The sequence below is a fragment of the Marmota monax genome, unplaced genomic scaffold (assembly GCF_021218885.2).
Source record: "Marmota monax isolate L192 unplaced genomic scaffold, Marmota_monax_Labrador192_F-V1.1 WCK01_AAM20220418_F8-fsc00185, whole genome shotgun sequence".
NCBI classification, from domain to species: domain Eukaryota; kingdom Metazoa; phylum Chordata; class Mammalia; order Rodentia; family Sciuridae; genus Marmota; species Marmota monax.
The window spans coordinates 1148438-1175384 of NW_026693278.1; the positions used below are offsets into that span (position 1 = coordinate 1148438).

The 26947-nt window shown below is 52.2% G+C and overlaps 1 protein-coding gene across 7 annotated transcripts in view; it reads left to right on the forward strand.

Moving 5' to 3' along the window:
- The window catches only part of Hectd4 (HECT domain E3 ubiquitin protein ligase 4), a 176224-nt gene that overhangs the window by 144990 nt on the left and 4287 nt on the right, over window positions 1-26947 (forward strand). For 5 of the 7 annotated variants that reach the window (XM_046456507.2, XM_046456509.2, XM_046456511.2 and 2 more), the window contains exons 56-72: window positions 1093-1274; window positions 2917-3122; window positions 3433-3563; window positions 3833-4038; window positions 6070-6249; window positions 8856-10162; window positions 11201-11408; window positions 13825-14048; window positions 14138-14289; window positions 15894-16000; window positions 16607-16730; window positions 19231-19421; window positions 20499-20645; window positions 21564-21683; window positions 22313-22468; window positions 24107-24210; window positions 24427-24648. In XM_046456507.2, the coding sequence (XP_046312463.1) occupies window positions 1093-1274; window positions 2917-3122; window positions 3433-3563; window positions 3833-4038; window positions 6070-6249; window positions 8856-10162; window positions 11201-11408; window positions 13825-14048; window positions 14138-14289; window positions 15894-16000; window positions 16607-16730; window positions 19231-19421; window positions 20499-20645; window positions 21564-21683; window positions 22313-22468; window positions 24107-24210; window positions 24427-24648 (3967 nt within the window). Of the gene's footprint in view, window positions 1-1092; window positions 1275-2916; window positions 3123-3432; window positions 3564-3832; window positions 4039-6069; window positions 6250-8855; window positions 10163-11200; window positions 11409-13824; window positions 14049-14137; window positions 14290-15893; window positions 16001-16606; window positions 16731-19230; window positions 19422-20498; window positions 20646-21563; window positions 21684-22312; window positions 22469-24106; window positions 24211-24426; window positions 24649-26947 lie in introns of those variants that run through there. The other 2 variants (XM_046456508.2, XR_006854436.2) reach the window with 2 other exon arrangements.

The window sequence follows — 26947 nt, forward strand, 5'->3', positions numbered from 1 at the left end:
GCTCAGATCTCCTGTGACTCTTCCAGAGATTCCAGCCTGAGGCATGCCGCGCCCCAGAAGGCACAGCAGCTGTGGCTTCCCTCTGAGAGTGTCCTTCCTCACAGTCCTCGCAGTCCAGATGCTGCCTGCCAGTCAGGGGTCACTTTCACAGTAAGAGGCTAGTCACGTGCTGCCATTCTTTGTCAGGTTTTAAGAGGAACTGAGAGCACAGGAGACTAACCAAAGGTGATTCTATGGAGGAAAGGTCTTGTTGACCTTTGACTCACACATCCTCTCATAGGCACCTAAAATGTAATTCATAAGGTAGTACCTGAGTTCCCCACAAAACCACCCCCTCTGGCTTTCCCATACCTAGAAAGCACAGCACAGCCATCCTTCTTCCTCACCGCCACCTGTGAGCCATCAGCAAGCTGCATCCTACCTGTCCCTGTCCCTCCCTTTCCAGCACTGCCACACCAGTCTAGTCCTCAACTCCTGCTTCTTTCCATATCAGCCAGAATGGATGTGGCCACTCTAAAAGGGTGATCTCTAGAAACATCCCAGCTCACTCTTCTGATTCTCACCTTCTGAAGCTCCCTGCTCCCCAGGAGTAAACTTCCCAAGACCCCCTGAGCACCTGAGCCTACCTCCGCTCCAGCATGGAGGGCTCTTCTGCTGCCCTCACACCAGGCTACTTTCCTCCTGACCACTCTGCGAAACTGTCTGGGTCTTCTCATGCAGATCCCAGTGAGTGATCCCCTCTTCAAAAAGGTCTTCCTTTCATTCCTTTTTATTGCGAAATAATGTTTTATTGTATGGACATGCCACGAACTTAACGGACATTTGAGGTGTTTCCATATTTGGCTCTCACAAATGATGCTGCTGTGATTACACATGGACAAGTTTTTGTGTAGACATTTTCATTTTTTTCCCACAGTGCTTTTGAATTAGGAAAAATCAAACATAACTAATGTGGTTTTTGTTTAGAACACAAGTAGCTCACTTGGGGCACAGAACGTGGGCCAGGAGAGGAACCTGAACTGAGGTCCTTCCCCTCAGAGCCCTGCTGCTGGCCCTCAGTACTCAGGGCCTCTCTCCCGCTTTCCCCTGCAGGGAGCTGCTGCGGTGCGAGGCTGCGTTGGCCAGGCTCTACTGCCGCATGGCCCTACTCAACATCTTCGCCCCCAAGTTCCCTCACTTGTTTACCCGCCTCTTCCACATCCCTGCCATCCGAGACATCACTCTGGAGCACCTGCAGCTGCTGTCCAATCAGCTCCTCGCCCCTCCCCTCCCAGGTAAGACTTAGCCCAGAAATCAGTGCAGATGAGAAGAGCCCTGAGCCTGCGCCAGGCATGCAAGAGTGTGCTGGTCTGCTCGTCCCCACAGAGGGAGGAGACACGGTCCTGTGAGACCAGGGGCTAAGTAAAGCCCAAGAACTGCAGTTGTGCTTGCTTGCACTTTGAAAAATGGAAGTGTTTTATTCACATTAGTTATTAATCTGATGAGTGTTCATTGAACTTTCCAAACTAACTGTGGGTCAGGGAACATGGACTATTGTCTAGGAAATCTAATCACACTCCTACCTCTAGAACCTGGCACCCTGCTGTAAGGACGTACAGGTGGAGCAACTGACCACATGGAGAGGCCTGTGGTGAGAGGGGCTCTCTTGGTAATTCCAGCTCCAGACGAGCTCAGACAAATGGAGTCACACAGGTGATTCTAACTAGTATCACATGAGGCCTTGAACTGCCCAGTCAACCCAGAGGGTCACAAGGAATGATAAATAGCATTTTTAAATCACTATGTGCATTTTGTAGTAATTTGTCACATGTGCATGGGGTGAGAGGAGCTGGGAAGAGATGCTGACTCCTGGCACAGGGCACATAACTGATGGAGTGAGTTCTAAAACACTAAAGAGTTGGTCTGGGTAGAGGGAGAGCCACCTCTTCTACAACACAAAAACAAAGACAAGCAGGTGTAGTGGTGCTCAGGAGCCTGAGGCAGGAGTGCAAGTTCAAGACCAGCCTCAGCAACTTCGCAAGACCCTGTCTCGAAATAAAGAAAAAGGTAGATCAGTGTTAAAGCACCCCTGGGTTCAGTTCCCAGTATCCAAAAAAGAAGAAGAGAAACCTAGTCATTGTAATGCTGCCACAGACATTCTGCCTGGTGGAAAGCCAAGGTGCCCCTGCTTTCAGACCCCTCCAGAGCAGACTTTCCAACTCCCCAGGACCTCAGGGGAGCTGCTTTAGGCTTCCTGTGTATCTGTTTGGCCTGAGGCCCTTGGTGGGGGCTCTCGGTGCTCCCCAGGAATGCCCCTCTGCCCCATCAGCTCCCCTTCACTTCCCCAAAACGGAGGTGGGAAACAGAGTGTCGGAGGTCCCCTGCAGGCAGTACTCTGAGCCCAGCTGCCTCTCAGCCAGCTGCCTCCCAGCTCACAGGCGCTGGGGTCCCGGCCAGCACCTGTGTGTGTCTTATCTACTCTTGCTGGGTGGAGTGCTGGTCCCTCAGCCCACCCTGAGAACTTGGAGACTCTGAAATCTACCTGTGGGAAGCTTTACAATGATGACCAGACACATTGCTTTAACGCCACTCTAAGGCACCCTAGCCATTCCTTGGAGCAGCCCAGGGTGGCCCCGAGCAGCTGAATAGATGGGGCTCTGGGCCTCTCATCCCAACAGCCCCCCTTCAACCCATTTGCTAGCCTCTGCTTCCAGTGTTATTCTAGGCAGCAGTTTTGCTGCTAAACAGAGAGCAGACATTTAGCTGTGTCCACTAATGCCACCCTGCTAGATGCTCTGACTGGTGGTGATGTCTGTTATCCACAGTGACCCCATCCAGGCCAATTTACCCGGATGGGTCATTTGTTGTTTCTGACTCAGGTGGTCACAAAGCTGGCTGCGGGGTTCTTGTAAACGCCTGTGCTCTTCCTGTCCCCAGATGGCACCATCAGCTCCAGCTCCATCCTCCTGGCGCAGTCCCTGCAGCACTGCATACACTCCCAGAACTGTTCCGCCACGGACCTCTTTTACCAGGGCAGCTCCCAGACAGTGAGAGAGTGGCTGAGTGTGGCCATCACCCGCACCCTGCACCAGGGTGAGGAGAGCCTTCTGGAGCTCACAAGGCAGATCTGCTCCTTCCTGCAGGTAGAAGTCTGGAGCTGACGGCCTGAACTGCGGTTCTCGGGGTTTTTGTTTGTTTGTTTGTTTGTTTTGTTACAAGTCTTCATAGCTTCCTAAAAATGGCTCCCCTTTCTCCCCCAAGCCACTGGCAGCTTTGATTGCCTTTTCATAGAAGCTCTTCTGCTTTTCTCATCCGGAGCTTCCTTCCTCCCAGGCTTTTTTGTTTTGTTCTGTTCTGGGCTTTGGCTGGATCCTTTAGCTTCATGAGATGAGAAGACAAAACGCAATCCCTGTGTTTAGCCTGTGGCTTTCCTTATTTAATATCTCTTTGCAGACAGCACCAGAGCAGTTCCCCTCCGAAGAATTCCCGATATCCGAGTCCAAAGTCAATATGGATGTTAATTTTCCCGGGGCGGCTTTTGTTGTGGTGTCTTGTAAAGAAAGTCAATCTGGATTCCGCAAAGAGTAAGTTGCCCTTTCTCAAAACGAAGGTGATGGGGAGAGAAAAGCCAAATGGATTCTGGGAGCAGTGGCGGAGAAGAAGGGCTCATCTTCAGCTGTGAACATGTAGCATCTCTAAAGATGACTCACAGCTCTTCCCACATTGCCACGGGTGGGGAAATCACTTTATGCAGATGACCTTCTGGCAGGTGGTAGAGATGACAGGTGCCCGTTCACACTCAGCTTTCTGGTGTGCGTGGCCAGAGTCTGTATTAACACCTCTTCCCTCTCAGCTCCTCTCTGTACAAGGCACCCTGGGCACGCGTCCTCGTGTACGGGCTTGGCCACAAAGTGAAGCGAACCGGCCAGCTGAACCTCATCGAGGCTGCCTGTTACCCTCGGGATGCGTCCCCGGCCAACACTGGGCTTGCACCTCCGCCCACGGCTGACCAGTACCCTTCTGTGGTGCTCTCCACAGACAGGGTGCACATCAAGTTAGGTGAGTCTGTCTCGGCTCCTGGGGATGCCAGAAGTGCACACCCTGCTCTGCTACTTTTCTTCTGCAAGATAGGGGGGATTTTGTGTCTTGCTGGGTCCCAGTTTCTACGGGTAAATAAACAGGACTGCTTGGGGTAGGGTATTTGAGAGGCAATAGATTTCACAGCCTGTCAGAGGCTGCCCAGGCCACAGTAGGGATGTCCTTCCTTCACCAGGGTGCCCTGGGATCTGTACTGCTCAGAATGATCTCAACAGAGCAGTCCTGTCCTCACAGCCTCCTCGGGTTCTCATTGAAACCGAATTCTGGAGTGTATAATGGGGCACTGACCAAAATGAGCACCTGCTCCCCATCCAGGTGGGAACCCACCTGCTCTCGACTCCCTGGCCTCCTTGATGCAGTCTCCCGAGTTCTGTATTTTGTTGAGATCTCACCTCTGCACTGTGGAAGCTCTAGGTGCCTGTCATTTTCACAGACTGAGGCCTGCAAAAGGGAAGGCATCTCAGTCCCCATCTTGCACTGCTCCTCACTGGCATGTTTGACAAGAAAAGATGGACACGCATTGGCCAGAGACAGTGATAAACTATATTTGAACTTTCAGCCAGAAAAATGGGCCTTCTATCTCACAGCCCTCATCCTTGAGACCTTGCATCTTTAGGCAAAGGGATGAAGGACATTTCTTCAGTGATTTGGTCACTGCTAAACAACTTTAGGATCTCTGAATCTGTGTTCCTAGTGCTAGGGATTGAACCCAGAGCCTAGCATATATCAGGCAAATGTTCTACCACCGAGCTACAAACCCAGCCCTTTCATGTTTATTTTATTTTTGAGACAGGATCCCACTAAGTTGCTGAGGCTGGCCTTGAACTTGCAATCTTCCTCCCCCACCCTCCCAAGTAGCTGGGATTATAGGTTTGTGCCACCACACCCAGCCTCTATGATCCTTTTTTATTAGAGTCTGTTGTTTTCATAGCTGTTTTTAAACTTGGTGTTAAAAACAGAATCTGTCTGGGAGTGGGAGTCAGTGGTAGAGCACATGCCTACTGTGTGCCAGGCTGTGAGTTCAATCCCAGCACCATAAAAACCCCCAAATGAAAATTAAAAAATAAATTGAGATCTCTGCCCACCATTCCACAGTTACCACCATGTGACTGTTCACCCCAAAGAAGGCCAGCCAGCACGGTTCCTCCTAACTCACCCACACCCCAGCACACCGACTTGATCTGATCAGTGTTTGTCATGGGGCTTGGGATAGTGCGGGATGTGAGGAGGAGCAGGTCTAGAACTTCCTCCCTCTCACTGCAGGCTTCGGGGTCAGGCTTAAACCATGACACTAACGGAAGGCAATAAGAGAATCAAAACCCAAGGTTGAGGGGTTGGGGGTGTAGCTCAGCAGTAGAGTCCTGTGTTTGATCTGAGAGAGAGAGAGAAAGCGAGCCAGAGAGAGAGAGAGAGCGAGCCCAGCATCCTGGTAGTACCTTGAGTTTTGGGGACACCATGCTGGTCCACTTGGTATAGGCTTAATAGTCTTGATACAATTGCAGTCATGCAAAAAAATCAATTATTTCTTTTCAAAGCTGGGAAAGTTCTAGTGAAGTGTCTTTTAAAGTATAACTTAATTCCCATTCTGGGTATAAAGGCCAGTTGGTTTGGTTTGAGGCAAGGTCTAAGTTCTGAGGCAGACCTCAAACTTATAATCCTCCTGCCTCAGCCTCCCAAGTAGCTAGGCTTACAGGTGAGCACCACTGCACCTAGACCACCAACTGGTTTCTAACTGAATGGGGGATGTTTATCCACCTCTGTTCCCATTGCTACTCTGCATACCAGCAAGTGCATCTGGAGCTGGCCTCTGTCCCCCCTGTGGTTGGGGCATCTGCAGTGTGGAGCCTCAGGACATCTATTTATTCCCACCCTGAACTGATGAGGGTTGGGCTTTCCACCTCTGGCTCTCCACATGCACCTCAGAGAGGTCCTTTTTGCAGGCTTGTTTGGCTCAGATGCTGAGTCACATATTCTCCTTCTGGGCCCTTCTAGGAGTGTCTCCCCCTCCTGGAGCCGTGCTGGTATTGCATTCTCTGCCCCTGGAGTTCCCGCTGGCTATGGCCTTCGCAGAGCAGCTGCTGTCATGGAAGTCGGAGGATGGCGAAGGGAAGTCTGAAGATGAGCCTGACACTATTCCCACCTCAGTCCTCCTGCAGGTGGTGGAGCTGCTAGGTGAGGCGTGCCTTCCCTCAGGAGCCACTGGGTGGCAGCGAGGGCCTGAGGAGGTAGCTGCAGATGAGTGGGGCAGGTACCACCAGCAGCCCAGGCGGCCACCGCTTCCTCATTTGAGGTGGGCTTAAGAATAGACTGTAGCGTAGCCTAGACCCCTAAATGCATGATTTGTAGATTAAAAAACCATCATATTTAGGTGGCATCTAACCATGAAAATAGATCAATTTTGTCATACTTTATTTTAAGATGTAAATATGTGCCATTATTGTAACTTTAGGGGTGAAGAGTGGTGTGGGAATGAGCAATGCTACAGAATCAGGTGTCATTCCTGCACAGCCCCCCAGAGAGGTGAAAACATTTTGCCATCTGCAGATTTACCTTAAAGACATTCTAAGTAAATATTGGACTTCCATTAATAGTTTGACTGCAGATGTGTTTTGGGATCCACAACTTACTCAGAAAAAAGTAAAAATTAAGTTGGTTTATAGATGAATAAAGAGATGGATATATGTGTAATAAAGCAAGTTTAGTATTTTAATGGTGGAATACAGATGGTAAACATAAAATTTTCTTTACCATATAATTTTTTCAACGTTTCTGTTTTTGAATTTTATCATAATAAAATGTTGGTGAGGAAAAACTGCAAACCCAGACACCTCTGGGGGTCAGATAATGTCAATGGGAAAAATAAAGGAGGAGAGGGAGGGTGTGCCCTGGCCGGCGGCTGCTAAGCCCTAACTGGTCACTATCTGTGAAGTTTCTGCCACAACTGGTATTTTCACTTCAAGAAAAGCTGGGACTCCAGATGCAATGTGAATTCCCCAGTTTTTAAATGCTGACAACTAAATGAAATTCTTTAAAGCAGTCCAGGAGGTGCCTGTGGGAGGTAAGCAGGGAGTCACTGTCTGTGGAACAAGATGGCGGTAGCCAGTGCAGCTCATGGGTCACCATGTGCAGTTCTAGTGAACACTTCTTTCCAAAGCCTCTGACATAAATATCCAGTGGTCAAGAAGGACAGTGAAGAAGGTTTACAAGAGCATTTGTAGCATCCCTGGGCCTGCCCCTGAAGACAGGAGAGCCTCTGTGTAGGTTGCAGGGGACCCCATGTTCTAGGATAATCACGAGCTTGTTTCCAGTGAGAATTCTCAAACAGCATTGCTCCTGAGAGAAAGCAGGGAACCCAGCCCCTCGTTTGTAGGTGCTGGACCTAACCAGAGGTTCCCAGTGGTCAGCCCCATCTCCAGCTCTGGAGACTCCCTGTCCAGTGATCTTCCCCTGTCCAGACCCGTCCTGTGTAGCCAGCTGAAGCCTGCTTTTTGCAGCTGAGAGCTCAGCAGACTCAGTGGGATGTGGGCCTTTCATGTTCATGAGCCCTAATGGCTTATGCACACAAGCTTCCTCCATTTCTGTTCAGTTCCAGGAAACATGGACTATGAGAATATAAGATGCAGATCTTTTATGAGGGGAACCTTGGGATAGCTTGTTCTAGATAGTATTCCCCGAAATCTTTATATTGCTAGTATAAAAAGGGAAAATTTATATCTTTTGCCATAACTGTAAAAGAAATACAAGGAAAATATACAGTTGCTGTTACAAAATTCTAGCTAACTAACGTTGCCTATCAAAAGCTCGGGGTTCATGGTGCACTCTGTTAAGAATAAATATACAGGGGCTGGGTTGTGGCTCAGTGGTAGAGCACTTGCCTAGCATGTGTGAGGTACTTGGTTCAATTCTCAGTACCACATATAAATAAATGATTAAAATAAAGGTTCATCAATATCTTAATAAATAAATAAACAGAGGCTGGTGGTGCAACCTGAAATCCCAGCAACTTGAGAAGCTGAGGCAGGAGGATTGCAGAGTCAAGGCCAGCCTCACCAACTTAGTGAAACCCTGTCTCAAAATAATAAAAAGGGCTGGGGCTGTAGCTCAGTGGTAGGGCGCCTGCCTAGCATGTGTGATGCCCAGGGTTCGATCCCCAGTACCAAATAAATAAACTTAACTAAGTAACCAAAGTAAGCCTTTCTCTCTCTCTCTCTTCCTTCCTTTCCTTTCCTTTCCTTTCCTTTCCCCCCCCCTTCAGTGCTAGAATTGAACCCATGGCCTCAGGCATGCTAGACAACTGAGCTACACCCCCAGCCCCTATGACACAATCAAGACTAACAGAAGTGTAGGAGGGAGTAGCTTTTCAGCGTGTGTTTCCATGCTGTGTGGTAAGGTGCGATTGTGCCCCAGGAGCAGGCATCTGTGCTTGGGGAGGCTCTGTCCTGATAACATCACCACCTTGCTGGATGGAGCCTGGGGCACAGAAGCAGTGGCTTTGTCCTGACCTCTAGAAGCAGGCAGGCTTGCCATCGTGTGGCACAGAGGTTAAGGCCTTGACCAGCTTGCCAGCTCTGAGTCCTGGCTCTCCCTTGAGAACTATATAACCTTGGGCCCGTGCTTCAGTCCTGAACCTGTTTCTTCATCTGCAAAATGGAAAGAACAACGTAGGAACTGCCCGCGGGGCATTGTGAGAATTCGTGCATCTGCTGCGGTACCAGAACAGTGCCTGGCATGGAGTCATTGCCCTGTAAGTGATAGCTGTTATTTTCTGTCTGCCTCAGGAAATTTCCTGTGGACCACAGACATGGCAGCCTGCGTGAAGGAACTTGTCTTCCACCTCCTCGCAGAGCTCCTGCGCACGGTGCACGCACTGGAGCAGAGGAAGCACCCCGCCGGCCTGTCCTCCTCCATTGCCCTGCAGCTCAACCCCTGTCTGGCCATGCTGATGGCCCTGCAGTCCGAGCTGCACAAGCTGTATGATGAGGAGACCCAGAGCTGGGTCTCAGGCAGCACCTGTGGGGGCTCTGGGGCAGTGGCAGCCGGCGACCAGGGCAGGTTCTCCACGTACTTTCATGCGCTCATGGAAGGGTGCCTGGCAGTTGCCGAAGTGACCCTGCCTACCAACATGAGTGTCACAGCCAGTGGAGTGACCTCAGCAACCACTCCAAACCTCAGTGACTCGTCGTCCTCCTCCTCCTCCTCTCCAGGACAGACACCGCAGAGTCCCAGCCTCCTCTCCAAGAGGAAGAAAGTCAAGATGAAGCGGGAAAAGGCCTCCTCCTCTGGGAAGCGGCAGTCCTCCCGCACAGTGGAGTCCGACTCCGCCGTGCTCAGCATCGGGGGCAGCAAGCCTGAGGACATGCTCTGGTTCCACCGCGCGCTCACCTTGCTCATCATTCTGCGTCATCTCACCAGGAAGGACCCCCAGGGCCTGGGTGTAACCAGCGATGCCGTTGCAGATGCCTGCCAGGCCCTGGTGGGCCCCACTGCCCATAGCCGCCTGCTGGTGATCTCTGGCATCCCTACCCACCTGGACGAGGGCATCGTCAGAGGTGCTATCCGCAAGGCCTGCAATGCCCACGGCGGGGTCTTCAAAGACGAGATCTACATTCCACTGCAGGAAGAAGACCCCAAGAAGCCCAAAGACAAGGCCGAGGGTGGCGACGGGAAGGCCGAGCCGGAGAAGACGCTGGGCTTCCCCAGTGCAGACAGCCTGGAGGGGAGCACGTCCAGCAGCCTGGCCCCAGCCATGAGCATCAGTGCCTCTGCCTCCACCAGCCAAGCCTCTGTCTGCAGCTCCCAGGGGGTCTCTCAGACCGTCAGCGACCTCTCGGTGGACCCACTGCCGTCCGGCCTGGAGTTGCCCATTCCTCCTGGCCTGCTGGAGCCCCACGTGGTGTCCAGCCAGGAGAGCCTGGACATTTCCCTGTGCAGCACTGGCAGCCTGGGCAGTCTGGGCAGCCTGGGGGAGCCTCTAGACAATGCGGAGACGGCCTCGGTGTCGGACATGGGCTCCATGTACACAGTCACTTCCCTGGACAACCAGTCCCTCGCGGCACGCCCCATCAAAGGCTTTGCCGTCGTGGAGGTAATGGCTCTCCAGCCCTGGCGGCCACTCACAGCATGGCCATTTTGAATCCCCTGAGCCTTTTTAAAAATCTTCCCAAATTATTTCCAAGGGATGAGCCAACAGGTGATGTTGGAGCACTTCGGGGCTCTCTGGGGCAGCTCCTGTAAGTCACATCTCTAAGAGTGCCCCTCCAGGCCCGTGTCATAAGGGAAATGTAGGTCATGCCAACAGTAGCAGCAGGCGGAGGGGCTCGCAGAGCTGACCTTCATGATGGGTGAGCTTTACCAGATGCCCCCAGCATAGAATAGATGCACACTCTGCCCTGGGCAGTATCAGTTTCAGACGGTGGGCACATGGCTTACTCACTCCAATTCAAGGCTCCACTTGTTTATTGTGCTCCCTTGTTTAGAAATCCTGCATCAAACCAGGCACAGTGGCCCATGCCTGTAATCCCAGCGCTCAGGAGGCTGAGGCAGGAGGATCGCAAGTTCAAAGCCAGCCTCAGCAAAATCAAGGTGCTAAGCAACTCAGTGAGACCCTGTCTCTAAATCAAATACAAAATAGGGCCGGGGATGGGACTCAATGGTTGAGTGCCCCTGAGTTTAATCCCTGATACCACAAAAAAAAAAAAAGAAAAAAGAAAGAAAGAAAGAAAGAAAAAAGAAAAGGAGGTGGAGTAAAAACTGTCCTCCCACCACTGGAAGTGCGAAGCACCAGGCGGAGCACTTGCCCGCACTGCCCTCCCCAGTGTGGCCGGCAGCCACTTCTTTCAGTCTGTTGGCCTCCTCCTGGGGACTTCCTCAGCTCCATGTGGAGTTAACTCCCTGAGCATCAGGGTGAAGCCATGGGCCTGGCCAGGGTTTAGTGATAGATTCCCACTTGAGTTGTCCCCTAAGAAGTCCCCATTTGGAGTGTTTCTAAGGAAGTCCAGCACACACAGGCGGGCAGCTCAAGATGAGGACAGGATTCTAGGGAAAGGTTGGGAGGGAAGATGCCATGCATACCGAGTGGTCACTCTCAATTCACATCCTGACCGTTTTTTCTTTGTTCACCCAGATAAGATCCCGAGCCAAAATTGAGAAAATTCGAGCAAGTTTATTTAACAATAATGATTTGATTGGCTTGTCAAGTTTGGATGGTGAAGATGAATTGATGGAAATGTCCACAGAAGAGATTCTGACTGTATCTGTAGTGAACCAGAGTTTGTTTGATACTCAAGGGAGCCCAGGGTTAGAAGATTATTTCAATGATAAGTCAATTAAAGGTAGGTTTTGGATTTTAAAACAGAACCCTTTTGAGAGGAATTTCAGGTTTATAGAAAAATTGATCAAAAATTTCCCCTCCATACCATTGCCATTTCCTCTATTCTGAACATCTTGCATTCAAGGACTCCGCTACCATCCCTAGGAGCTGCAGGATTTGAAGTGAGCAGAAGAGTGACTCAGGGACTTAGGGAGGTGGGCACTCCTGCTCCAGACTCCCCTCTGGGCTTGTCTTCTGGGCAGTTTCTCCCTTTTGTCTAGCAGGGCTTCCCTTATTCAAGCTCGTGTGTATTTATTTTGTTCTGTCCTGTGCAGCCAGAATAAACCAAGAATTTGCTGATAATTCTTTGCTCAAATGCTCGGGGACACTGTGCCTTACCCTTTCCAGCCCTCTCTTGGGAAAGAAACAGCTCCTGCTGTTTGTTCACAAAGCCCCATTTCCCATCCCTTGTGTCATTCTGGAGACTCTTGTGGGGTAGGCCATGGCTGGCTTTCCCACATGGTACCAAGTGTCCATCCAGAACCCAGGAATTTAATGACTGCCCACAGAGCTGAATCCAGACGGGGCATCTGTCCAAGCCAGCTCTCTCCCCAGGCTTCCCTTCAGAAGCAGTGGGAGTTGTCTGTCTAATAATTAGCAACAGTTCTTTGTCATTATTTTGTTTTTATCAGTCTTTCTCAAAATGTTTAACCTGTGTTCTTTTCTCTAAATCTTTAATATTGTTTGAGATTTCATAGTAGAGTCAAGTTGTTTTGTATTTTCTAGGAAAAATATATAACACTGAGTAGAGGTTTTGTTTTTTCAAATTATTATTCCCAGTCATGGAATTTGGAAATATTCCCTCAGCGCTGGGATCAGGGGAAAGTAAGTGAGGTCTTATGCCCAAAATGTAAGAGCTCCCAAAAATCAGTCATTAAGATACACGTACTTTGGAGAGATGGGAGGTCTAACTCAATGGTAGAACAAATATCTAGCACATGCTAGGCCCTGGGTCCAACTCACTACCAAAAAAAAAAAAAAGATGAATAATATTTTCATACGATATTTTGAAAAGTCAAATATAATACAACTGAACATGTGGTGCCCACTTTACACCCAGGTACTTGAGCTCAGGAGTTTGAGACCAGCCTGAGCAACCCAGAAAGACCCCATCTCCAAAGAAAAAGATTAATGTAAAATATCCACAAGGAACAAAAAATTAAAAATTAAAATGTCGGGCTGGGCTGTGGCTCAGCAGTAGAGTGCTTGCCTAGCACGTGCGAGCCCCTGGGTTCAATCCTCAACACCACATAAAAATAAGTAAAATAAAGGTATTGGGTCCAACTAAAAAATAAAAAAAAAAATTAAAGTGTCATGTAAGGACAGCATCAAAATCAATGTTACCATTTTTTTCCTACCATATCAGGCTCCAGTACTGCTTGAACGTCACTGTTAATATTTTAATATCATGTGTATTTGGGTTTTGTTTTTTTTTCCAGTGTCTCCTTAAATTTCCATCTGAGAGGCTACCTTGCTGCCCCTCAGTCCCAGCCCTGCTCCTTTGAGGGCGAATATTTGCTCCCCTTTCCTGCCCACTTGGCGTAGAGGAGTCTACATGGGACACCTAAGGGTTTCCCAGTCTTCACACTTTGAATCTGGGCATTCTTATACAGTCAAACCTTCATGGAAAGTGCTTGGGTTTGGGTAACAGGCATTGACCTTGTGGGGTTTTTGTTTTTTGTTTTTTGCCTCAAATCTACAGGGAGTCTTTTCCCCTGTGGCTAAATGGGCTCTGGAGAGTCTGGCCAGAGTGGTGGGGGGAGAAGGGAGCAGAGAAAGCAGGAGTGCAGAATTGTTATGTGTCCCTGATGCCCCCAGGAAAGGGCAGAGTGCCTTCTAGAGGGCTTGATTATGAACAAAAGAGTAAATATTTTCTCTAGCTCACGGTTTTCTTGATTCGGAGTTTCTGTCACACATCAACAAAGGGCAGATCAACTCCCAGACCCCGTTTATCATACTGGTTTTGCAACATGTTCTTCAATAATGCAAAAACTCATTTAATAACTGCTCAAGAGCACGTGGCTCAAACCCAGGGGAGATCATTGCTTGCATGTGTAGGCATCCAGAATGAGCTCTGAGGCATGCCATTCCAGGGGAGCCTGTCATTTCCAGGCAGCCAGTAGAGGGGACAAGTGCAGAGGACAGAAGCCTGGCCCATATATGGCTCGTGACCCACTGAAAACAGAGTCACAGGGCTACACCTTACTGCACAGAGAGTTGAACACATTGCTAAGGTGTGTGCCCAGAGAGGGGGATCTTGTCATCTCCAGTAGATGCCTGTTGTCTGCACTCAAAACTGCTTTCTGAAACTACGGGGCAAGTCCTGGCCTAGCGTACTCATGGCAGAACTGTTTTGCCCTCTTTCCCTTCCGTGGCAGGTGAGAAGCTGGTGCCTGGGGCCAGAGAGGTCCTGACAGAGATATTTAAGAGCTGTGCCCACTCAGAGCAGACGCTGAGCCTGACACCAGCAAAGCCCATCAGGGTCTCTGACATATATCTCAGCAAGGAGCAGATCAACTCCCAGACTCCAGGCAACCTCCTCCACATCTTCTTCACCAATGTCCGACCTCCCAAGAAGGTGCTAGAAGACCAGCTCACCCAGGTAGTCCCCCACCCCCTGTGCCGTGCTGGGCCGCAGGTGCCCTTTTGGGTGAGCCTGAGACCCCCTTTCCCTGCTTTTGTGCTCTGCAGATCCTGAGGAAATACGGCGTGCCGAAGCCCAAGTTTGACAAGAGCAAGTACAGCAAAGCTGGGAAGGAGCAGCACCCCGTGAAGGTGGTGAGCACCAAGCGGCCCATCACCAAGCCGCCTGCCAAGGACAAAGCGGTGCTCAACAGTGTCAGGTGCACGCCCACAGGACTCGGGAAGTCGGGGCCAGCTGGCGGGCGGAGGCAGGGCCCCGAGCAGGCGCCTGAGAGGCTGTGGCACTCTTCTGCGCTGCCATGGCCTCCAGCCCTCACCAACTGTGAGCCCGAGCTCACGGCAGCCACAGCGTGTGAAAGCCAGAGCTGGCGGCAGGAGGGCAGATGGTCCACTAGGCACACGGTGCACGCCGTCCCAGAGGCCCAGAGGCTGAGGCAGGAGGGTCCCAAGTTCAAGGACAGCCCTGGCAACCTAGTGAGACCCTGTCTCAAAAAAATAGGGAGGGGGGAGCTGGGGCTATAGCTCAGCTGGTAGAGCGCTTGCCTCGCGTGCACAAGGCCATGGGTTCAATCCCCAGCACCACACAAACAAACAAAAGTGGGGTGGAATTCTGGGGATGTAGCTCAGTGGTAAAGCACCATACCCAGTACCAAAAAAAAAAAAAAAAAAAGTATACATCTTTAATGTATAGACTTTTTTTTTAAACTATGCTAGTAATGCATAGTTATTGTAGATTAGAAAGATTAGAAAATGCATATGTGTATATAGGGAAAACTGAACTTTGGCTGGGGGTATAGTTCAGTGGTAGAGCAACTGCTTAGCATGTGTGATGCTCTGGGTTCAATTCCCAGCACCAAAAAAATAAAGATCATCCCAGGCCAGCTGTTTCTAACACTGACACACAGAGCCTTTTATTTATGTGTGTGCATTATTTTCTTAAAGCATGTGCAGTGAAAAGCCACTCTTCTCCTCTGGCCTTGCCTTGGGCCCCTCTGCCTAGGACAGCCAGCATCACTCACGTGCCTTCCACGTCACTCACGTGTCTGAGCACATGAGTGAACCATGGACATGCATAAAGCTGGCTGGTGTACACGTGTCTGCACCTTGCTAGTCTGTTTAGTACCAGTTTTGGAGATCTTTCCAGACCACTACAGAAGAAACTCCTCATCCTTTTTTTAGTGTTCCAACATGCTCCATATATGAATCTGCACATGTGCTTGATGGAATTTTCTTTAGGTACAAGTTTATGACTCTCAAATTCTCACAGTTGAAACTCTGACAGCCAAGTCTTGCCTGGCAGGAATGAATAGAGAAGTTGGTAAATAGCCAGAACAACTCGGTGTCCTTTCATTAATTTGCTTCGAGTAGCACTTTTAAATCAGCACTGTCCGTTCTGTGGGTATGGAAGTCCGTGCTATTGGTGTAATGCAGTACTCTCACCCTGCCACATTTCAAGTGTTCCAGAGAGGAAAAAACTCGTGATTTTACCTAACTTTAATTTAACCCCAAGTTCCTGCATCTGACGAGTGTCTGCTTTGTTGGACACTGTAGCTCTCGAGTATGTAGAAAGAGTTTGAAAAGCATCTGCAAGATCCGGCACCTTGTAAAGCATTGATTTGCTGTGAAATTTGCTCAGTACATTTTTGTCACTCAGAACCAAGGCAGTCTTAACCCAGCCCTGTCTCAACCATGCGCCCTGAGCTGGTTAGCGGAGGGTTGGGGGAGCTCGTGTGTGTGTGCTTCTGTGCCTCCTGCGAGGAGGTGTGGACATGAAGAATTCTAATTCCAGTGCTTTGGTCTATAGCAGGACTGCCTTAAGTGAGAAGAAACCAACTGTGAAGCCCAAGTCACCAGAAAAGAGCAAACCAGACGAAAAGGATCCAGAAAAGTCACCCACAAAAAAACAAGAAGGTAAATGAGCAGCATGAACGGGACATGGCCTGGGAACCACTCCTGACCTGGAGGCTGCACAGCCCACTCAGAAAGAGCCTCTGGGCTCCTGCCTGCCGGGCTCCCTCCCACTGGGATCCCCCTACTCCCCGTGGTCTGAAGTTTGGGCAGCCTTTCCGAAGACTTTGGGAAATATTCCTGGCCATGCCAGGATGCCATTTTTGTTGATTGAGTTGAGGTGAAAATAGTAGTTCTGCAAATACTGAACACCGAGATGAAAAAGGAAGAGGTGACAGGAGACTCCTGCCAGAGGCCCTGCCTGGTCCTCAGCTGGTGACCCGAGGCCCCAACAGAACTGGGGAAAGTGGCTCCCTGTGATGTCAGTGGGGAGTTTCTGAGACTCACACAGAGGAGGGAGGGGGAGACCTGTTCTGTTGGGAGACCAGTGGGAGGCCGAGGCCTGGGGCCTCCCCTGTGCCTGCACTGCAGTGTGACCGGCCCTGGAGGCCTGGAGAAGGGAGGGATCAGGTGGACCAGGTCACAGACAGGGATGCCAGGAGAGCAGGTTGGGGACCCGCGTGCACAGTTCTTACCAAATTCCTGACGCTGTGAATACTTTTCCATCAGTCCCCGAGGAGAAGTACCTGACCTTAGAAGGGTTTCACAAGTTTGTCATCGACCGAGCCAAGCAGGACATCCGCAGCGTCTGGAGGGCAATTCTGTCTTGTGGCTACGATCTTCATTTTGAGAGGTAAGAGGGTTGTTGTCCCTTGGACCAGCTAGCTCATGGCTTGGGTAGCAACTGCAAGCGACACCAAAACACAGGTTCTGGAGCTAGTCTGTCCCCCCAGAAGCCTTCTGAACTGTTTCCTGAATTCTCATAATCGTTAGGTGATTTTCCTAAACATTTCCAAACAAGCCCTGTTCTCTCCCTCCAAATCTGACTATGGATGGCATAGTCAGAACAGCCTGGCTAACGGAGTGCCACACACAGTGGCTGCAGCACAGCCCTGGGGCTGGCAGGCCAAGGTAAAGCACACCTGCCCACTGTGCTTCCCCTGGTCTCTTCTTGGTCCATGTGTCTATCCTAACCTCCTCTCATGAGGTCCTCTTATAAGGTGACCTATTAGAGTGGGGCCCCCTGTGACTACATGTAACCTCAGTTATCTCTGTAAAGGCCCTGTCTGCAAACACAGTGACACTGGGGGAGAGGGATCCACATGTGAATTTGTGGGAGGGACACAATTTAGTCAATAACTGGGACAATTTCCTATTCCAAAGATCCTTTTCCTTGGATTCCCCCTTCCCTCCAGTCTCTGCTGCCCTCTGTCCCGCCCAGGCAGGGGCAACAGCAAGGCATAGCTGACCAGTCTCCAGGGACAAACAAACATGGTTTCCCCTTCCTGTCTCTTCGTGGATCCCAAGCAAATACATTTGCAGGACAGAGAGAGCCCTGCCCTCTCGCTTGCTCTCCCACAAGCCCACTCGGCCCTGCCCATAGCAAGACGCACTCAGTCCTGAGAGGGGCTGCCTTGCACAGGCTGCTGTACACATCAGTTTTCAAAATTGAGAATTGTCTGCTGCTCAGGGCCAGCATCTCACAGTGAAGCCTCATAGTCAGCCCTCAGGTGGGGCTCAGCATCATGACGGAAGGACAGGTTTTCTGGACTTGTTTTAGAAATCAGCAAGAGGGACAACCTTGGTTTTGTTGGAAAGTAGAATCACCTATTTGGGACTAGAAACTCATTTCTAACTGGGAAGGGACAAATTGGGCTAAAAAAAGACTGCAAAGTGCCTAGTGCTCATTTGTGACAGAAGAAGGCCTGGTTCATGCTGGTCCAGGGTCACATGATGCCTCGACACCCCCTTGCCTCTTTGCCAGGGATTTGTCTAAGGCAGCCAGCCTAAGAGGGGCTGTGAGGGCCTCTCCAGGGATGGGGATCTAGGTCTCTCTATGAGACTCCTTGGATGGGACCAAGGTGGTCTGTAGTGAGGAGAGACAAGAAGGTGCATCCCCAATTTCCCCTAGGTACCCCTTCTGGGTGGTGTGGTCAGTGTGGTATGTGGCCACCGGAGGCGCCGTAGGCACTGGCCAGGTGCCTGCCTGCCTGCTGGTTGCTACCCTGCCTTTTTCGGATCAATTGCACAAGGTTTGGGGAGGAAGGCCGTGCACACTGGACACCTCATGAGTGTCTGCACACAAGGAGGCAATGCCCTGTGGTTCTGTGCCCCGAGGTGAAGGCTGCCTGATGCTCAGGGGACGTGTTTCCCAGTGTTGTCCTGGGAGCTGATGACTTCAGTGCAGCTGAAGAAGGGCATGCTGTCTGCAGTCTGCCTTTCTCCTACCACTCCGGGTCATCCGATTGTGGTGGTGTTGCACATGCTCCCATGATGCTCAGCGTTCTGTTGTTGAGCATGGACTAATCTACCCAGCAGAGCCCCAGCAGCAGGCAGTTGGGTGGCCTCTGCCCCTGCTGTGCTAACGCAGCCCTACGGCAAAGCCCTCCTGAGCACCCTGCAGACCAGCCGGGCCAACATCCCTGCACGTGGATGCTGGAATAGGACGCGGGGCAAAGGTTACTGATGTCCAGCAGCTGGTCCTGTGCACATGGATGTGCTAGGCATGGCCACGTGCTTGGCAAGCACTCTCTCTCTGAATTCCTTTGAAAATGTGACAGGTTCTGGCACCATTTTGAGCTCATTATACCGGTAAAGAAATCACAGATGCCAGGCATGGTAGCGCACGCCTGTAATCCCAGCAGCTCGGGAGGCTAAGCAGGAGGATTAATCGCATGTTCAAGGCCAGCCTCAGCAAAAGCAAGGCCTTAAGCAACTCCATGAGACTCTGTCTCACAATAAAATGCAAAATAGGGCTGGGGATGTTGCTCAGTGGTCAAGTGCCCCTGAGTTTAATCCCTGGTACCCCCCCCCCAAAAAAAAAAAAAATAGAAAACACAGAAAGTCAGTGAACATTTAGCCTGGGTCACCATATGTGACCTTGCTTTCACCCTAACACAACAGGACACGTGCATGTTGTCAGAGGTTGCTCTGTGCATACTCCCCCCTGGAATGCTCCACAGGCCTGTTTTGAAAGAGCTCTTCGGGTGAGGAGCAGTTTGAACACCAAGAAAGTCCTGGAGGCTGGGCAATTCCAAGCACACTCCAGGGCTGGGTGTGGCTCTGTAGGAGGAATCAACCCTCATCCTAGAAGACAGCCCCCCACCTGGCCCTTCTCCCCTCCCCTGCCCCAGGTGTGCCTGCATTGATGTCCGACATGCGCAGAAGGCCTCAAGGAAATGGACCCTGGAGATGGACGTGGCTCTCGTGCAGTACATCAATCGGCTGTGCCGCCACCTTGCCATCACACCTGCAAGGCTCCACCCCCATGAGGTTTACCTGGACCCTGCCGATGCCACTGACCCCAGAGTGGCCTGTCTCTTGAGTATGTGGCCCCTTGGAGTAACCCCTTCCCTAGTGCCCAGTGGGGACATACCCTGTGACAAGCAGTGTTTAGAAGGGCTAGATGCCATTTAGACATCTGTTACAGAAATACTTAGGGGCTCCTTCTACCTGCTAGGTGTGTAGAGAGAGGGGGAGAGACAGGCGGCTGTGACCACGGCCAAGGGAGTCTCAGGCCTGTTCCTGTGCTCACTGCAGCAGGGTGAGGCCACAGACTGAGAAGCACAGGGCTGGAAGGCAGTGCCCACCATGGCGCCCACTGCTGCGCCCAGGACCCTGCTCTGTGCACATGCTCCTCTAGGCCAGGCTGCTGTGGGAGTGTGAGAGGGGATGGCCACCTGCATTATCCTGATGGGGGAGCAATGTATTTTTGTTGAAAGCTAGGAAGCTATAAGGGGCCAGCACCCTCACCTGGATCTGCCCCTGGGAGCAGGCCCTGCCAGCGCCTGCCGGCCCCAGGAGATGCTGCCTCGCCTGGCAGCGGGAGCAGGGCCTTGCACTTCTGGACACAAGGGGGTAAAGGTGGGCAAAGACTTGTCCCTAACTTCAGTCTCTTGTGGTGGAGTGTGCCATAGGTGTGAGGGTGACAGTTAAGGCAGCGTGCCAGTGGGCCTTGTAACCTGGCTGGGCGCAGTGGTGCGTGCCTGGTGTGGGGCCTGGTTGAAGGGCATCCAGGACTCTGCTATTTTTGGATTTCCTGTAGGCTGTAATTATTTCAGGTGTTTGAAAAGTTAAACAACATAAAGCTGGGGCAGTAGTAGAGCCCTTGCCCTGCATGCCCATGGCCTGGGGCTCCCTCCCAGAGCCCACCCTCGGCCCAAAGGAAGGCTGAAGGGCCTTCCATCCTCAGTACCCCACACTTGCCTTCTGTTTGGCACATGTTCAGGCACGTTGAGGGCCCTTGCTCACTGATAGTGTCTCTGGGGTCCCAGGAATAAAACCAGCCCCCAGTCCCACTGTACATGGTCCTCCCCAGTGACAGGGACCTCCTGAGTTTGCTGAGGTAAGTGTGTTGGGCTGGCTTGGCAGAGGTCCAGCATGACCATCCTATCCCCCTCAGATGTGCCCATTGAGAGCCTGCGCCTGCGCTTCGCCTTGCTGCAGTCCCTCAACACCACGCTGGAGACCTTCTTCCTGCCCCTGGTGGAGCTGCGCCAGACACCCATGTACACCCACAGCATCGCGGCCCTTCTGAAGGAGGCCAAAGGTCAGTGCCTGGGCCTGCCTGGACCCTGCAGGAAGAGAGAGGTGACCTTTAAGGCACCAGAGCCAGAACCTCCAGGCAGAATGACCAGGCCTTTGTCCAAACTGCCTAGAAGACTCCCACTGCCCACCTTATGTCTAGCGGACAGGCATCCTCTGCAGCAGCAGAGCCTCCAGTAGAGACCAACCACAGCCAGGCGCAGAGGCCCACGCCGGTCATCCCAGCAGCCTGGGAGGCTGATGCAGGAGGATGGCCCAAAACAGTCAGCCTCAGCAACTTAGTGAGACCTTGTTTCGAATAAAAATTTAAAAAGGGGGGGGCGGTGCTGGAGATGGGCTTGTTGGTTAATACCCCTGGTTCAATCCCTGATACCAAAACAACAAAAAGAAAATAAAGAAACTAACTACAGCAGGTGCAGGGCCTTGTAACCTGGCTGGGCGCAGTGGCGCGTGCCTGTAATCCCAGCGGCTTGGGAGGCTAAGATAGGAGGATCATGAGTTCAAAGGCAGCCTCAGCAACTTGGCAAGGCCCTAAGCAACTCAGTGAGACGCTGTTTCTAAAAATAAAAAACAGGCTGGGGTCATGGCTCAGTGGTTGAGTGCCCCTGGATTCAATGCCCAGTACCAAAAAAATAAAAATAAAAGTGGGCACTTTGTCTACTCAGTTTTGCACCCTCCTTGTTTGTGTCGACTGCAGTACAGGGTCCCCTGCTGAGCAATCAGAGGGCACATGAGGGCACTGAGCACTTGGATAAATAGCACAGTCACGCTTCACATTGCCACAGTGTGGCACTTGAGTGCTCTGCCTAGCACCTGCCTAGGGAAGACCCTGTGGGCCACCATAGCCTCTGATGGACACAGGGTGACTGAGAAGGAAGGGAAGCAGCCCCGCCCATTCTTCTCTCCCAATTCTTGTCTCCAGGGCTGATCTTCTATGACACAAAGGTGACCGTGATGAACCGAGTGCTGAATGCCACTGTGCAGAGGACAGCCGACCACGCGGCACCTGAGATCACCTTGGACCCATTGGAAATTGTGGGAGGTAGGGGTGGCTACAGAGAGCAAAATAGTAGTGCCTAAAAACTGGGTGGGGCTGCCCAACACAGAAGGAGCTTCCAGAAGGAGCAACTAAGTCCTCCTTCATCTGGCTGCTGCTTTCATTGTGCTCTGGAGCCCCAGCATGTGGCTTCTAAGAAGCCCAGGGTGACCTCAGGGCCTCCCTTCCCAACAGCAAGAGACGGAGCCTTCCTTTACCCCGTGGCCAGGCCTCACTGTGGGGCAGCACAGCTGTGTTCTGATGGCCGTGTGCCTGCTGATCGCTGGGCTCTGTCATCAAAGGGCAGGGGCGCACCTACAGGACGGCTGGAGTCTGCAGTAGCCCCACACACTGGCAGAATGCAAGGGCTTGAGGGAGGAGCCCCCTGGAGGCACTCAGAAGCCTCTAGAAGATGAGAAGGACCTGGGCCTCATCTTTGGAGGAAGGAGGGAGGCTCTAGGCGGCGGGAACCACTTAGCAAGTGCTTAGGCCTGAGACATTTGAAGATGCGAGGACAGAGGGAGGGCACAACCCAGAGGCCAGGGGAGCAGACCGAGCCCAGCAGGCTGCTTCCACGATGGAAGGGTAGGGGACAGCCACTGGAGGCTGTGACCCACTCCTCTCTCGCTTCCCAGGGGAAATCAGAGCTTCTGAAAACTCCTACTTCTGCCAGGCTGCCAGGCAACTGGCCTCTGTGCCATCCTCACAGCTCTGCGTCAAGCTGGCGAGTGGCGGTGACCCCACCTACGCCTTCAACATCCGCTTCACCGGGGAGGAGGTCCACGGCACCAGTAAGAGTCTCCCGGGGCTGCCCTAGGGAGTTTAGAATGCGGGGGCTCCTGGCTGATTTCCCCTGAGCTGCCCAGGAGCCCCCCCACGCTCTGCAGGAGCCAGGTCTTCTGGACTGACCGGGACCCACTGACCAACCCTATTCCCATGTGAGAACTGGTGCCTGCAGTGGTCTGGGGCGAGGCCACTGTCCTTGTGGTAGGTCCAGCAGAGGCAGGTCAGTCCTTTTCCCAGGAAGAGCCCAAGCTGAGGGGCTGGGTGGGCTCGGCTCAGGGCACCAGGTAGGCCTAATTTCAGTGGCATGTGGCATCATTGCACTCTGCACTCTCTGGGAAGTCATGTTTATTTAGCTCTAGACATTCAAGAAGCATCTCTGCCATGGGTGGGGGAAGAAGCCTCAGTTCTCTTCAGCTGGGTGCACTAGGTGGGAGGGAGGAGGAAAAGTCCCTCAGCTCTGTCCTCCATTTCCCGCGGTCTGTCCTTGGGACACTGTTGCCAGAAGTGGCAGGGAACACTGACCCCCTGGCAGACCCCCAGTTCTGGGAGAGCAGCTGATTCACTGAGTGCTCAGAACAGGCCAGGCCTTGGCCAGACACCCCGCCCTGCTCGGAGCACCAGAACCCGACAGGAAGCCACCATCGGCCGCTCCACAGGTAGAAGAACTTGGACGCCACAGAGTCAGGTCACTCCCCAGGCTCAGCAGGTCTAAAAGCCCAGGCCCTTGGCCTTCCCAGTCTCTGCGGTCAGGAGCCTCCTGCCCTGTGGCCAGGCCCTGCCATCAGCCCCCATACTGGGCCCCAGGGGGGCCCTGTGTGAGTGTAGCTGACCTTAGGGCACCTACAGGGGCACTCACAGGGAAGTCCAGGGACAGATGAGTTTTGTAAGAAAACCAAAGATATTTGAAAGGCAGCAGCAGAAGAGCTGGAAGATGGCCATCCTATGTGCGTCAGTGTCCTCTAAATCAGCACACACTCCAGGAGACCGCCTGCTCCCAGCAGGGCCCAGGGGAAGGAACAGGGACCAAACAAGCCTGCAAATCAGGACAGGCTTGGGCTGGGGCTGTAGCTCAGTGGTAGAGTGCTCGCCTAGCATGTGTGAGGCACTGGGTTCAATCCTCAGCACCATATAAAAATAAAATAATAAAATAAATACGTTGTGCCCACCTATAACTAAAAAATAAATATTAAAAAAAATTTTTAAAAAATCAGGACAGGCTTGGCACCAGGAGAGGTGCCGCCCATCAGGCTGGGCTGCGACCTCACTGAATCCTCTGCCCAGCCTGCAAGGCTCCACCTCTCCCCCATTCAATAGAGGCACGACTGAACCCCATTCAGAGATGTCCTGAGAGCAGGGCTACCCCTGGGTCACCCAGCGAGTGAGCAGCAGAGCAGGATTTTACTCAGCTCCCCCAGTTCTGCTCCACCTTAGCTGCAGTCAGGTTGACAAGAATTGATCTTCCAGGCTAGGGTGTGGCTCAGTCAGAGGCTTCCTAGCCTGGTGAGGCCCTGGGTTCATCCCCAGCCCTGCAAAAAGAGAAAAGATTGATTGGTCTCCCAGGTCTCGCAGGTGAGGTGGGAGGGAGCCTCCAGGCGCTCCTCCTGGGGACCCCTGGGTGCTGATCCAGCCTGTCTGTCCTGCAGGTGGCTCCTTCCGCCACTTCCTGTGGCAGGTGTGCAAGGAGCTGCAGAGCTCTTCGCTGTCGCTCCTGCTGCTGTGCCCCAGCTCTGCTGTCAACAAGAACAAGGTGAGGCCATGGCAAGGCCGTCCAGTCGCCGGGTGGGGTCGGCTCCCTGGTGCACATCCTCCTGGCTCTCTGCCTTTCAAGCACCTCTCTGGTCAGGGTGGGCAGGCCTTGCTGTGCCACCTGGGTGAGCTCGGGCCTGTGGCAGCCTCTCCTGCCTGCAGGGGGGGTGGGCGCCAAGGACACCTGTTCACTGCTGCCTCTGCCCCTGCACCTCAGGGCAAGTACATCCTGACGCCCAGCCCCATCACCTACGGGGAGGAGCAGCTGCTGCACTTCCTAGGCCAGTTGCTGGGGATCGCCATCCGGGCAGATGTCCCCCTTCCCCTGGACCTCCTGCCCTCCTTCTGGAAGACTCTGGTGGGGGAGCCCCTGGACCCTGACCAGGACCTGCAGGAAGCAGACATCCTTACCTATAATTACGTCAAGAAGTTTGAGAGCGTAAGTGAAGGCTCATTTTCTCTGGGTGGCAGCAGGGCCCTGATTGTTGGCTTCACGCAGGCTCCAGCCCCACTATGAGGAATGATCCCCAAGAGAACGCTAGCGGTGTCAGGAGGGCTGGTGTCGGAGCTCTGGCCCCTCCTTGCTGACTGAAGAAGTCGGGGGTGATGTGACCTGCTCTGCCAGGCCCTCTGCTTACAGTGTCTGTCCCTGAGGATGCAGGTGGAGAGTTCTTGGCAGCTCAAAGAGAAGAGGCAGGGGGAGGCATCACAAGAAGGTCTGGTTTCTTTATTTTTGGTCCAGTTTTTATTTTTATTATTTTTGAGAGAGAGAATTTTTTTTTAATATTTATTTTTTAGTTATTGGCGGACACAACATCTTTGTTTGTATGTGGTGCTGAGGCTCGAACCCGGGCCGCACGCATGCCAGGCGAGCGCGCTACCGCTTGAGCCACATCCCCAGCCCTTGGTCCAGTTTTTAAATGTTTTCACCAGTGCATTATAATCATACATAATACCAGGGTTCATCTGGATACAGTCATATATACAGGCAACGAATGTACTAAGCCCCACGCCAGTCCCCAGTACTTCCCCTTTCTCTCTCCTCCCACCCTTTTCCCCTCTCCTCTACTCTACTGATCTTCCTTTTATTATATTTATTTATTTTTAAAATATTTTTTAGTTGTAGTGGGACACAATACCTTTATTTATTTATGTATATATCTATTTCTATATATATGGTGCTGAGGATCGAACCCAGGGCCTCACACATGCTAGACAAGCACTCTACCACTGAGCCCCCGCCCTTCCTTTTATTTATATATTTTTTAGATGCATGCTTTATAGATACACAGGAAGGGGAAATTCGCCGTGGCGTGCTCACATATGCACACAGCAAGTCAAGGGCCCAGTGATCTGTCATATCCAGTTTCATCTTTTAAGAGTCGCTCAGGGGCCTCAGAAAGCACGCAGGAGGTCAGCCCTGCGGATCATCTGGGATATGCCACAAAGGCTTTGAACTGGAGTCCTTCCTCCCCTCCTTGAACACACTTGAGACACAGAGGTGGAGGCCACGACAACATCAAATCAGCCCCTCCTGGAGGAGCAGGTGGCCTGTGCCCCCCGGCTGCTGGGTGGCTGAGGCTGTTGGGCCTCCCTTCCTCCCGTAGCATCACTGAGGCCCAGGTGGGCCGGGCTCTGGGCCCACTTCCTGTCTTCATGAAGTTTCTAGACTGCTTCCTGTAGGTAAGGGCCCATGCTGAGGGTTTTAGTCCATCCTCACAAACCTGGGAAAGGGCTATGGGAAGTGCCCTGCTGGCCCTGGCCATCCTCGCTGGCAGAAGGGCCAAGAACTCCGTCTGGCTCCTCAGCTGGAGAACGGTGGCAGCAGGGTGGGGAGGGTCTTAGAAGCCAGTCCTCCTCTGCAAGGGCCCTCCGTCTGCTCCCATGGCCACAGACCTCCACAGGGCGGTTTCAGGTGACTTTACCAACAGCAACTTCCAGGGCCACTGAGGCACCTGGTGGCCAGGGTCTCTGTAAGCAGCCAGCCAAGGGAGCAACAAAGCAGGGGTCTTAGATGTCACCCTGCTGCTCTGCAGAAACAGGACTGCTGAGTCGCCCAAAGGGGCTAAGCAAGGGGTCTGCCCCCTGTGTAAGCATCTCTGTCAGACACGGCTCTGAGAAGTCCTCTGGGGCTCTGCGTGACAGCAAGGGACTGGGACTGCAAGATAGTATTAGGGATGCTACATGAATGCAGATAGTAGTCCAGCCAAGGCTTCCGGCTGAAGGGGACCGCAAGGCCATTGAGGGAGGCTAGCTGTGCTTCTGCCAGCAGGATGCCTGCAGCCTTCACTGGGAAGGGTGCCACCGAGAACAGAGGGTGGGTTCCAGCACTCCCAACTGTCACTATCCTCAGCAGCTGCAGGCTGCTGTCCTCTGGATCATGTTGTCATCTCCCTAGGAACCCAGTATTCTCCTTCCAGTGACTTTTGGACCTTTATTCTGGCAAATGGTGGAAGGCAGTGGCCTGTACATGTTCCACAGGTAGAATTAAGTCTGGGCTCTGGTGGCAGGTGACAGAAATACCAGGTTCAACTAACTTAAGAATATTTTAAAATATATAGTCACTCTTTATAGGTTTGGCTTTGGGCAGAGTCGAATCCAAGTGTCTTAGGTTGGATGCGGTGGCGCACGCCTGTAATCCCAGCGGCTTAGGAGGCTGAGGCAGGAGGATCGCCTCAGCAATTTAGTGATGCTCTAAGCAACTTAAGTGGGACTGTCTCAAATAACAAAAAGGGCTG